Raw genomic sequence first — 13447 nt, 5'->3', positions numbered from 1 at the left:
CCCTCGGTAAATGGATTCGTATCGCCATTCTTGTACAAGAAAGTTCATAAATTATTTTCGTTACTGTCTGATGGTCGATAACATTTATTGAATTTCAACACACAGTACGAAAATGGATAATTTTCGCGCAGTATGTAGGTTTTTTATCTGTAAATCGTCGTAGTTTTTTCATTCCGTTTTTCAGTTTTATTTCGCGATCGAAAAATATTCTTAACAATTTAAATTAATAACTATATATATTTATAAATCGAAATAGTGTTCGGTAACATTTCGCGTGAACTTATTTCACCGGTTATTAGTCCCGCGCCACGTGAATTATTTGACATGTGAGCAGATTCGGTTATTGTGTTTTATTGTATTTTATAGTCAGTCCGTCATTACTCAAAATTTTTGGGAAGTTTTGGTTTTTATTACGAGTTCAATTTGGAGACCGAATTTTATTATTTTACAAGACTTGAAATGTCTTGAAGTCTCGTTTTTTTTTTTGTATTTTTACATCTGAGCAACGTTATTTTTATTATTATTATATTTTACAACTTAAAACTATAAATATATTTTTTATTGGTGGCGGACCATTTTTGTTCGTCCATTTTTATTATCATTTTATTAAAAATATTTCGTATTAAACCGCGTTTTTATAACGAGGGGACGCCACGGCGGGACGTTCGATTTGTGTTCGTTTTAGCCCTTTCACCTTGAATTCATTTTATCATTAATATTGTTGCTTGTCTTGCGCCGCACTACTCCCCATCGTGTTGGCTTCGTTCCGGAAATTTGCAATTATTTTTCGTCACCGGTTGCGAAAAAACCATATTATTTGTAAACACATGACGAAACATAATAGCACAAATGGTTCTCGCGTTGGAAGCCGTGCTGTGTTTTACATGCTGCATAGCTGCTGGGTTTTCACCTGCAAAATAGGAAAAAAATTATTATTTAATAACGAAAAAATTCGATTCAGTTAAATATATGATATAAAACGATAAGTGTTACACTACCGATGTTTCCCAAGCTATAGAAAAAATGTTTTATATGAAACGGGAGCAAAATCGAGTTTCTGGAATTACAAAACCATTTTGCTCCTATTGCAGAGTTACCCAAAGGTTTATAAGTTGCGAATCATTTCTTGACCGTATATGACACATCTTACATTGTGAAGTGTGTTTTATGGATTTCAAAAAACCATTTATGCGACAAAAAATGTGATTTTATAACCTTTGTTAAACAAGGTGACTAGATTAGACTCAAACAGAGATGAGATTATTTTGAAGCCAAAAATGACTGAAAAATACTTCGTGTCAGACAATACACGATAATATGGAAAACTTCTTATAGATTCCAACAGTTCTCAAAATGTGGTATCTCCATCGAATAACTTTCAAAATTCTCCTGATTTGATTTTGCCAGACTAGTTACTCCAGGGGACTAGGCAAAAACGCCAATATGTCAACAATTGTGAAGACGTCATAGCAGTATATTTAACTGTACAAAAGCACATCAGATACGGTTCCTTATCTACAGCGTGAAGTTGCGTGACTACCGTTTAATCATTTACGCTTCATCTCTAACTTCATACCATGTCGCAAGTTAAATGTATTTTTTAACAGCAAAATGTTTTTATTAAATCCGTTCATATTAAAATAAAATAGCAACATTATTATTCAGATTGGCAAGGGATCCGGAGCAATTATGGGCAAATTCTTGATGCCTTCTGCATCATTTTTGCGTTACCTTGGTTCACAGATATGCTCGTTATCTCGGAAACGAACAATCCATAAATATCCCCTAAGTTTATCTTAATAATTCTATTTACATGAATCGATTTATAAGTATTGCGATTTGCTTTGCGAACGTTTTGAACTTATATAAATTTTGACCATTTAAAGATATTTCATAAGTTATATTAATGTATATATTTAGTTATAAGATTCACGTTTTGCATAGACATATTTGTTTTCGTATTATAGAACCTTCAAAACCTTTGTAAGAAAGCCGTCTCCGAAGGGGCAAAATATTCATTTTATGGAACAAGATCGTAAGCTTATCAAAAACGTTAATTCAGGATTGTTTATGTTACCTACACATGATGATGTTCTTAAACTACAATCAATTCGTGGATAACTGTATTATTATGATTGTACCAAAATATTCATTGTATCGAAAACTTTAGTAACGACTGCTAAAACTCAAATGACCATAAAGGTACAAGGTTATAAGGGTTTATCATCATATCATAAATATTTAAACATATTTTACCTCGATAAATATACCCCACTTCTTCCATATGCGAAACAGTTCGGCAGAACTCCATGACAACTGCGGTGACCAGACACCCGAATTGTCATTCTACAGGGGGCTCCGAATATGGTGGGAGATATTGAGTTGAAAACTCTTTCAATGGCATTTCGCCGTCCCGAGTTACCTTCTATAGTTTTAATTAATATTTAATTAACTAATCAATATAAATCATTCCACCCTATTATATGAGATATGTAGATCGCTAGATGAACGATTCAGCGTGTAGAATAAACGCTGCATTTTAGTCGTAGAGATACATTACAAAATGTCCTGACAAATGTTTGAGATTATGTCATCATGACCTTCACAGATTTAAGGTAGTCGCAATTCAAGATTACGTTTGGAGGTTTGCGGGGTTAGCTTATTGCGATATGGTGGCGCCACAAGCAACAGCCACAAACTGATGATTAATCTCCCGTACGTTTATACCACATGCTGTGGATTAAAACACGATGTTGTCCCGCGAGCCCGTTAAGAAACATTAAAGGGAGGGTGAAGTGGACAATTAAATAATTTTTTATCGATTCTATTCGAAATTGCCTACAGCCTACTACACGTATTTGAAACTAAGGCCCAGAGGTCCGTGCACTCGAGCCAAAATACTCGCGGATATTTTAAATCCTGAAGATCCTGAAGTTTTTAGGCTCTTGACAGCACGTACAAACCTACGTTACATAGAGAATGAGCTTTACGCGTGCTGACAACCGATTTTGTAACAGAGTATATACAGAATATTCTGTCGCCCGAGATAGGGAGTTGCCTATCCTGTAGAGTGAAAACAAATTTCTTCACGCGCATTCTTTATCCATGCTGATTCAATCTGAACTTTTAGCCATCTTTGTTCAGTCTTGTGACTCATCAACGGTCTGGCAACACTGGGGGAAAGGCAAAAATGATCTTTAGTGGAAACTATGTATATTTTTAAATTAAAAACCTTTCAATTTTAAAATGTTTTTAATTTTCAAATGCTTTTAATATATTCAAAAAAATTTCCTTACAATATTTTGAATGTGTATATTTGTGTAATTTTTCTTAACTTCAAACCTTGGGCATGGAAAGGCAATTGAACAAAAAAGATAGGATAAAGTATTTATAATTTCATAAAAGATTAAATAGCACAAAGATGTAAGGGTTATTAAAGTGGAAGGTACTCTTGTAAAGGCGGGAAAATTAAAGATTAATGGCAAAGTTGTTAGTCTATACATAGTTTACATACTAAGAGGATTTTACACAGGGAGGCCAGGCTTCAGGGTTTACACAAGGAGGCCTGACTCACTGTGTGAGTCTAAAGCCAGGCCTCCTTGTGTAAATGGTATGGATAATAATAATAATTTAATAATAATAATATAATTCAATAATGATAATTGACTGCTTAATATTATTATTAATATTCATTCCTTCAATATTGTTCGACATGATTCCCCAACAACCAATAACATTCTATTCTAAATGTACAAAAATAGACATTCTGGCTTTTAAAGGGAAAATGAAGTTGTAAAGACAGTAATAGAAACTTAGCAGTACTTGGTCACTGAACCTCGCTCTAGCTAGATATGATACCTAGAGGGGGATCAGAAGACAGGCTGAAATAGCCTCAAACTCTGAAATTAAAAAAAAAGAGAAAAACCAGAATTTCGTCAGGGGGCGGAGCTAAGTCCCTATTATAATACTGTTCAGTTAATAAATACAGTACTAGTATTAAAACTGTCTTTAATGCCATTAAGCTAGAGCCTAGGTATTAAAGATTGGGCCCCAACTAAGTTAATCCCATTGATAAACAATAACAAAATAACGTCGAAAAATGTTTTTGTTTAGGCAAATGCCACTTTCTAAATTGTAGAGATGGCACAAATTCTAGTTTGTCAATTCTGCAGCTACTACACCCAGGATGATAAACTGCTACTACGACACGTTCTTCGCAGTCACAAACATTCTGCAAAAATATCTTTCCGTTGCAATGCATGTGGGGTAGTGTTCAAAAACCATAACTCTTATCGTACTCATAAGTTCCGAAAACATAAAAATATTGATTTGGGAATTCCGAATAATGTTGAGCAATTTGAAGAGTTTGTACCTAATGAAAGAGATAATCATGATGTACCGGTACAAAAGTTTATAGAGGCAAATTATGCTCTAAAACTTAAAGAAAAACACGGTTTATCAGATGAAGTCATTCATGATATCATGGCAACTACTGCTGATTTAATTAAAACATACACTATAGAAAACATTAACTTAGACGGTAGACCGTTATTTGATGGGCTTGAAACCGCATATAGGAGGGAAATGTTTTTTAAGTTAGAAATGAATTACGTACCTCCCGTACGTGTACTGGTGGGACACTACAATCGCAGCAGCCTCACTCAACCAATGGCTAATGCTAATAAAAGTAAAAAGGCTTTTTCTTATTATGTTCCATTTCTTAAATCATTAAAAAATCTTCTGCAAATGCCAGAACTTGAGGAATATCTATCCCATGTTCCGCTAGAACAGGAAAGTGACATGATGTCAGATATATTTAGTGGGGAAGAAATAACAAGGAAGTGTCCTATTAAGAATAGCGGTAGACCTGAACTTAAAATCATAAACTTGTTAATTACATTATACTTAGATGATTTGGAAATAGCTAATCCGATTGGTGCTCATGCAAAGAAACATAAAGTTACTGTTTTTTACTGGCAAATCCTTAATTTACCTCCTCATTTAAGATCAAAATTAACTTCCATACAGCTACTTGCTGTTGGGAAACAAAAAGACCTTAAAGAATTTGGACTGGATGGTGTGCTCCATGATTTTTTGAAAGAGATGTGCGAATTTAATTTGGGTATTAAGTGCGTTGTTAATGGAGTTGAGAAAATAGTAAAGGGTAAATTAGCGTATGTGCTAGGACACACCCTAGCGGCCCAAGAAATTGGTGGCTATAAAGAAGGTGTTGGAAGCGCTTTCAAGTTTTGCAGAACCTGCGAAATAACTAGACCTAATATAAGACAATGCACCCAAGTAGATTTTCCTTTGCGAAATAACTTAGAACATCATGATAGGCTAGAGTCACTAGATAATTGCTCCAAAAAAACTAGAGTATATTGGTCAAAACAATGGGGAATTAATAAAAAAAGTCCATTTATTGGAATACCAGACTTTGAAGTCACTAAAGACCTTTTACATGACCCAATGCACGTACTCCTAGAAGGAGTAGTTAAGTATGAAACGAAACTAATGCTCGACCATTTTATCTATGGATTGAAACTATTTACGCTCGATGAACTTAATTATGCCATTCAATCATTCTCATATCAGAAAAATGAAATGGACGTGAAACCATCTCTAATAGAGAAAAAACATTTAAAGAAGGCGGAATTAAAGCAAACCGCATCGGCTATGAAAACCTTGCTTTTTCTTATGCCTCTGTATATCGGAGAATTAGTGCCGAAACAAAATCCACATTGGAGAAACTTTATAATTTTAACTCAGATAACACAGATTTGCTTTTCTTCTCTAGCTAATGATAGTACCGCGATGACACTTCAATGTTTAATATCGGAGCACAATGAAAACTTTCAAAATATTTATCCAGATTCCAACATCACCCCAAAAATGCACTATATGTTACATTTTCCTGATCAAATGATAAAATATGGCCCTTTGAGATTTCATTCGTGTATGCGGATGGAGAGTAAACATTCTTATTTTAAACTTAAAAAATGGAGGTGTTTTAAGGACGTGCCCAAAACTATGGCTTTTAAGCATCAACGTTGGCTTTGCTTACAGCAAAGCAATGGTAGTGGGGGTAAAAATCAAAATTTCTTTGGGGATTTGGATATTGTTAAAGAGGGATATGACCGTGAAATTAATGAAGAAATAAGGAAATTGTTAATTATATTTGACGACAATGCAATGAACACTTGTTCTATGCATATAAGCCCAGAAATTACAATTTATGGTCATGGTTATTCTAAAGACGTGGTCTTATTGCAAAATTAATCTGAAGATTCCGGCCCATCCTTTATGGTTGTAAGTGAAGTTACGAGTATCAACCTCGTATCTTACGTTATATGTCTTCAAGCTGAAATAGATTTTTTTGACTGCCATTTAAACCGTTATATGCTAAAAAGGCCACTGAGTGGAAGGAAGTATCTATTACCAATCAAAAAGCTTAAATACAAATGGCCACAGATATCCCACTTTCACCAAGGGAAATTATATGTTATGCTTTACAACACTCCAAATTTAGAGTGGTCATAAGGGAAGTCCAAGGTCTTGATAGAACCTCCCTTTTACTTTCTAATAAATATTTAAGTCTGCCATTTCAATTATTTAAAAGCCTCTTCAAAGTTCAAGATGCTTAAACTTAAATTCAACCGTTTTGTGTGATTGCTTTACTGTTGTGAAAGAATCATAATATAAACCCTGTTTGTTTAGTTCAAATTTAATTAAATTAACTGCATGCTGGTAACGAACATTGCCCCCCCTCCCAAAAAAAACGGCTAAAAAAGATATTTTATTTAATAAATATTTATGCATTTCTACAATTGGTACGTTTGTAGTTTAATAAGTTGTGCATGAATATTAGAACTAAAAGTTCTTTCTTTTGGATTTGGGAAAGTTTGCTTCACTAAAATATTTCAAATTATTTTGTTCAACATAGCTTAATTATGGCTGGCGTTGTATTTAAAATATCATCATCTGACAGAAAATTGAGAAAGGCTGTTATTGCAGACAGTTACTTAGGTTTCATGAGTTCTGGTAAGAAAACAAAAACGCTTAATATATCTTTATGGTCCTACAATATAATAATGAAACTGGACGGGTTTTTTTTCAGCTTGTTCCAAATTATCAATGCCGAAAATGAACGGTGCAACAGCTGTTCTTGAGTGTGACGGTACTGAAATAGATGATTGGGAGTTGTTGTGTGCTTTTAAAAATTCCCTAATTATCATTTTACAAGAAAATGAAGTTTTTTCATTTAATGAGTGCAATTCAAAACCTATGGTAATTAAAATTTCCTTTTATAGGGAGTGCCATAAGTTTACAGTTTTTGGAACAAGTAAAATATAGGGCTATGGTGTTCCTTTATTAATCAAACTGTACTCAAATATACCCCAAGTTAAACCTCGTTTAATTTTTAGGATGATTCTGATGTTTTTATGGAAAAAGACAATGCCACAACTATAGGTATTTCAAATATTGGCGGTAGTGATGCCCCAACTACAGATACTTCTAATATTGAAAGTGTGGCGGATTCTCCATATATGGAGAATGTTATTGTGGGCAGTGTTGATTTGCACAGCTACCCAAAAACTGCATGTAACAATGATGAAACAAATGTGATATTCGTAAGTCTTAAAATTTTTAATTTGAAACTGTCTACATTATGTTTGTCTATGGCCTTACAGAAAGGAAACATAGTTATACCAAAATTTAGTGAATATACTGAACATAGACTGGCCGAAGGAAAACCTATGGGTATTATTTCGAAAATTATAGAAGAGTTGGCGTATGGGCTCATGAGAAACTATAGTATGAAAACACAAGAAGAGTACCAAGAAGTAGGAAAACAACTTTACGCAAAATACCCTTGTATACATGTCGACAGGACAGCTCTAACCCCTTGGGTAACTTTAGAAGCATTGCATCCTGTTAATAGAAATCTAATTTTCATATTTTTATCAGCAATTTATCATAAACAAGCTTTCTGCCAAAATTAGGCACATTAGGTGGCTTGAAAAACGAAATGAAAAATCTGCGTTAAATAAATTGCAAAAGAAACGCAAGAGAATTAATATGGACCCAGATGAAGCACCATCGTGTAGCATTGAGGTAGAGGAATTGGATGGGGATAATTACGAAGAATTGGTGGTAGAGCTGAGAGCTTCTTTTGCTGAGGTCGAACAAGACGTTCCAAAAATATTAAGACTAAACCGTCAAACATTTGTGAAAAGAAGAAAACTGGTCGCCAAGAATTCTACTGATTTCGAAGAAATATGTAACATTTTTCCCCACTTCACAGAGGCACGTTATGTAAGTACCGCAATATACTGGAGGGAAGAGAATTTCCACCTTTTTAAACTGCTGCAGTTTACCTGATTATAATATTTTCAATAGCTTGAAGCAGAGTTGAATATGATATTGAATGTGGTGGACATACAAAAAACATTCTTAGAAAATTTTGACAAGCTAAGTGAACTAATTTCGGAGAAAGAGTTACCAGAGGTATAATTTTTATTACATTTAATCTGGTTTTCATTAATTTATATTTTCTAATAGAAAAAAGATGAACAAAGCGAAGCTGAAACCACTTTATCTGTTATCAGATTTTTAGAAACTAAACTCTGTGATACACCCCGATCAAAAGCAGGAGCAACCAAAAAGGGCAAGAAAAAAACAGAAAAGATACCATCGTTTTCAATAATAAGTGAGCAAGATGTGAGTTAATATATATTTTTTTGTTTGAGACTATGTTTTGATATATCCCTACTTAAAATAAATCTTCATTTTCAGACGTTGGAGAGTCCTTTAAAAGAGACCCCCCTCTTAATTATTAAAAAAGATGATCAAGAAAAGTTCTTGATCTACAAAAGTTTTCAAATGGAATTGAATGATGTACAATTGAAGACTGCTCTTTTCTCTTTAATGGCTTTTTATGATGTTTTTGATTTAAGCTACCCAACAATATTTAAACAAACTCTAGGGTTTTTACAAGAATATGCCCTTAGGGATAGTGGCCCAAAAAGCTACTTTGTGAAGTCAACAAAGTATTTAAAATTAGTTGAAGATATGCAATTCAATGAATTACTTCTAATTTAGTAATTAAAATTTTGTTCTAAAATGGTATATAATTCGTAATTACTGAGTGTATCCTATATGCAAAATATATAAGCCTAAACAATCTATAAAACTCAACGGGTGTAATGCCTAAACCATTTTGTGTTAAATGTATCCATAACCTAAATCTTTTAAAAATCAACACATGTAAAGCCTATACTATTTCATGTTAGACATATCCAAAACCTAAACGTCTTGAAATTAGACCCATCTAATATCTAAACTTTTTCAAATTAGACCCGTCTAATATCTAAACCTTTTCAAATTAGACCCGTCCAATACCTAAACTTTTTCAAATTAGACCCGTCCAATGCCTAAACTTTTTCAAATTAGACCCGTCCAATGCCTAAACTTTTTCAAATTAGACCCGTTTAATACCTAAACTTTTTCAAATTGGACGCGTTTAATATCTAAACTTTTTCAAATTGGACGCGTTTAATATCTAAACTTTTTCAAATTAGACGCGTTTAATATCTAAACCTTTTCAAATTAGACGCGTTTAATATCTAAACCTTTTGAAATTAGACCCGTCTAATATCTAAACGCCTCATCTTTAGGCATGTTTACAGACTAAGCTCTTACACTTTATACATGTCTTAAATCTAAACATTTTCTCTTAGGACGTGTATAGGTTTTGAAGATGTTTAAAAACGCGTTTCATTTTTGTGTTTAGGAAAATGTTTAGACTCTAAACACTGTTTTTTCTGTGTACTCTAGCGTTTTCTTCCGCGCCGCCGGCTTCCCAATTATATGCGACGCTCTGCGGCCGCCACGTGAACGAAAATTTTATTTACTTTTCTTTCCGGTTTTTCCCCGGACGCGCGTGTAGTGGAAGCTAGCCCATGATATCGGAGCTATTTAAGCAGCCGAAGCTGCCGAATATTGAGCTCAGTAGCCTCGGTTAGGAAAACAGTTAAGAGATCAATGGATCGGATGTAGCTCAGTTGTATAATTGGTTTCAAGTCACAATAACAACTCTTATCTTTAGCATTCTTTATCTATATCGGCAAATTGCATTGAGTTCCTGCATTTTTTGTCTCGGTACTGACACAAACACCATGATTTAATGTTAAATTGTTAAAACATAAACATCCACGACTAAAACACTCCCTTGGTGAAAAATCAGCCGACGACTCAGGGTCGAGGAGCCGTACGAGCTAGATTTTTTTTTTCGACAAGAGAGAGCGCAACATTCGGATGTTTTTCCCGCGCGGGCGAAATGAGAAGAAATCGCTGGATACATTACGCCTATGGAGCCTGAGTAACTTATAGGGAGCTAACATATTATTTACTCATGGTTGGACCCAATATAATTATAGAGTTTTCAAAAGTTTTAGGCAGTTGGTAATTTCTGTGTCCATTATTAAATCGAAACTCTCATATATAAGGATGTCAATAGGGTTCTTAGCCTCATTCTGTTTCGTAATGTGTTGTATTTGCTTACTTGAAAACATCATCAGTTTTTATCGTGGGTCCAATATTGAAGCAATAATGAAATGCTCGTCTTTGACATCTCCTTCAAAATAAGGTCCTGAAGTTCAACAAAAAATTCAGTACTGCAACGTCGCACTTGAATGAACGTTTCAAGAAGAACCGCAATGGCATCACATGCAGTTGGACCCGAGTCTTGTAATTTAACTGTTCCATCTTTGAGAGGCTTAAGAAGGGTTAGGAGGTCTTTTGCTTCGCCTTCCATGGTGAATGAAAGATTGGAAATATTGTCTATCTCTTTGCTTAAAGCTTTTTCTTTTCTCGCTAAGGCTAGCGCATGTTGAACACCTTCCAACATGTTGCTCTAGGAAATACAATGATGTTTTAAATTCACCTTCATATATTATAGAACTGGTCTTACCTCTGAAATCGTTCAATTGCGTAATAGAGGCTATTCCAACGAGTAGCACCCGGCAATAGCAAATCTCGCCCGTTCGTTAAATTCTTCATTTCCTCGGTAAATTTGGGAGATTTTCTAAAGAAGTTAATTACTTTATGTGTCATTTGGATCAATTTGTTAACTCTGCCAGTATTGTTCTCTTGTTTAATGGCGGTATTTATGCACAGTTGAAGAGAGTGCGCAATACATCTACCTCTGTGCCATTTCAAAGCTTCACTAGGTGCAAGACTTTCAACTACGATATTCGGTTGTGTTTCACTCATCTTCTCGGCTATTGTTGTTTGATCATGGTGTACCTTTTCGCCAAAAATCAGTGGCCATGGACTCCATGCTATATGTTTTAAGAACGCAATTATAAATAAATTTAACCTTTTTTCTCCAATAGAAAGGACGTTTACTTTGATCCAGCTGTGTAGTGTCATCTTTCTTACAAGCAGAATCTTGATCACCTTCATGACACCCTAATATCCTCTTCAGAAGAGGTGTTAAAACCGGTCTTAATAAAGACAAGTTTGTTTCATAAACTGCGGTTAAACATTCTTACGGAAAAGATATTCAACAAAGTTTAGCTAAAGTGAAATTGGGCTTAAGAAGCCAGCAAAGTCTAGCGACGAACTTTGATATCTTTCCCGACTCTATTTGTAGGTTGAGTCTGCTTTCCTGTCTCCGGAGACTAAACCTAAAAAACCAATTCAACCCAAATTTCGGTCAAGCATGTCAAAGTTTGTCGCGAGACTTCACTAATTCTTAATGCCTACACTCTTAAAACTAGGGGAATGGAAGTACTCCATTCATGGAGTTTCAGTTTGTCCCAGATTTAACACCACGAGCGTAGTGTATTTACTCCCCATGAGAAATAAAATTATTCCCAAAATGGAGTCATGGCCATATTGAATTTTCTCATGTCCTAGCTAGATGTTCTCCATTTACTCCATTTAAGTGGTTGGAATAACACTTTAAATAAGTAAAAACACCCCATTGTAAATCATTTAAGGAACAAATATATATCACATAAATGTTCTAAACCGATTATTCGTTTTAGGGCATGTTATTACGCCCCATGCGAAGTTATATTACTCCAGATGCGGTGTTGTACTATTCTCCTTACGGTACTATTTTACTCCATTTCTGGTATAGCACTACTCTCCTTACGGTACTATTTTACTCCATTTCTGGTATAGCACTACTCCCTTAAGTGGAGTTACTGTATTCCCCAAGCGGAGTCTCTGTATTCTCCAAATCGGAGTTTCTGTATTCCCCAAGCGGAGTTTCTGTATTCCCCAAGCGGAGTCTCAGTATTCCGCAAGCGGAGTCTCTGTATTCCCCAATCGGAGTCTCTGTATTCCCCAAGCGGAGTGTCTATATTCCCCAATCGGAGTCGCAGTATTCCCCAAGCGGAGTCGCAGTATTCCCCAAGCGGAGTCGCAGTATTCCCCAAGCGGAGTCGTAGTATTCCCCAATCGGAGTCGTAGTATTCCCCAATCGGAGTCGTAGTATTCCCCAATCGGAGTCGTAGTATTCCCCAATCGGAGTCGTAGTATTCCCCAATCGGAGTCGTAGTATTCCCCAATCGGAGTCGTAGTATTCCCCAATCGGAGTCGTAGTATTCCCCAATCGGAGTCGTAGTATTCCCCAATCGGAGTCGTAGTATTCCCCAATCGGAGTCGTAGTATTCCCCAATCGGAGTCGTAGTATTCCCCAATCGGAGTCGTAGTATTCCCCAATCGGAGTCGTAGTATTCCCCAATCGGAGTCGTAGTATTCCCCAATCGGAGTCGTAGTATTCCCCAATCGGAGTCGTATTATTCCCCAATCGGAGTCGCGTTATTCCCCAATCGGAGTCGCGTTATTCCCCAATCGGAGTCGCGTTATTCTCCGAGCGGAGTCGCGTTATTCTCCGAGCGGAGTCGCGTTATTCCCCGAGCGGAGTCGCCTTATTCCCCGAGCGGAGTCGCAGTATTCCCTAAGCGGAGTCGCTGTGCTCCCCATGCGGAGTTAATTTATTTCCCATCCTGAGTTAATTTACTCCCCATGCGGTGTAATGCTATCCACAGATCGATGAGACGCATTTCACGATATAGGTGAACTAATATACCCTTGGTTATGAATCATGCCTGTACTAGATTGGGGTTTCATTGGAGCAGGTAGTTTTCTTCCAGTTTCCCGCTAAAATTTGAATTCAAAAGACATGAAAAACAGGGGGATAAAAATTAGACTGTAGCATATACAGGGCCCAAGGCTACTATCATTTTTGAGACTATGTGATAAGTTACTGTAAATAATGTTTCTCGTGAAACTTCTAGCATCCGCTTAATAAATCGTTTTCTTTATTGAAATTTTACTTCATGGTAAATTTTGACAAAATTGTCTTAACTGCGTTTGTTCTTGGCTTGGTAACATTAAGCATTAAGTATTCATACACAGTTGAGGTTTTCAA

The 13447-nt window shown here is 35.6% G+C and overlaps 2 protein-coding genes across 4 annotated transcripts; both read left to right on the top strand.

Annotated features, from left to right (window-relative positions):
• Positions 1–4140: 4140 nt before the first annotated feature.
• On the top strand, positions 4141–6279 carry LOC149705428 (uncharacterized). The gene has a single exon (XM_089865019.1). The coding sequence runs from the start codon at positions 4141–4143 to the stop codon at positions 6277–6279; it is 2139 nt and encodes a 712-aa protein (XP_089721145.1).
• A 412-nt stretch (positions 6280–6691) lies between these two features.
• LOC149705427 (uncharacterized) lies at positions 6692–9812 on the top strand. 3 transcript variants are annotated; one of them, XR_016380563.1, is made up of 9 exons: positions 6692–6830; positions 6944–7041; positions 7118–7287; positions 7425–7631; positions 7692–7910; positions 7969–8316; positions 8401–8508; positions 8610–8721; positions 8797–8930. XR_016380563.1 is itself a non-coding variant. In XM_089864051.1 (9 exons), the coding sequence occupies exons 1-9, from the start codon at positions 6814–6816 to the stop codon at positions 9100–9102; spliced, it is 1632 nt and encodes a 543-aa protein (XP_089720177.1). In that variant the 5' UTR covers positions 6692–6813; the 3' UTR covers positions 9103–9812. The 3 variants fall into 3 exon arrangements, 2 of the variants coding, with proteins under 2 accessions (XP_089720177.1, XP_089720178.1); XM_089864051.1 differs by having other exon boundaries at positions 8563–8721; positions 8797–9812; XM_089864052.1 differs by having other exon boundaries at positions 8563–8710; positions 8797–8975.
• Positions 9813–13447: the final 3635 nt, after the last annotated feature.

This window comes from Phalangium opilio, unplaced genomic scaffold (assembly GCF_054372755.1).
Source record: "Phalangium opilio isolate 3A_F unplaced genomic scaffold, DU_Popi_V2 ptg000013l_1, whole genome shotgun sequence".
NCBI lineage: Eukaryota > Metazoa > Arthropoda > Arachnida > Opiliones > Phalangiidae > Phalangium > Phalangium opilio.
This window is presented reverse-complemented; position numbering and strand designations above follow the sequence as displayed.

Excerpts from the sequence above, each read along its gene's own strand:
- LOC149705427 (XM_089864051.1), top strand. Across the intron at positions 7,911-7,968 it reads GGACAGCTCTAACCCCTTGG|CAATTTATCATAAACAAGCT; the intron begins GTAACTTTAGAA and ends TATTTTTATCAG. Across the intron at positions 8,317-8,400 it reads ACTTCACAGAGGCACGTTAT|CTTGAAGCAGAGTTGAATAT; the intron begins GTAAGTACCGCA and ends TATTTTCAATAG.
- LOC149705428 (XM_089865019.1), top strand. The coding sequence starts at position 4,141 with ATGGCACAAATTCTAGTTTGTCAATTCTGCAGCTACTACACCCAGGAT.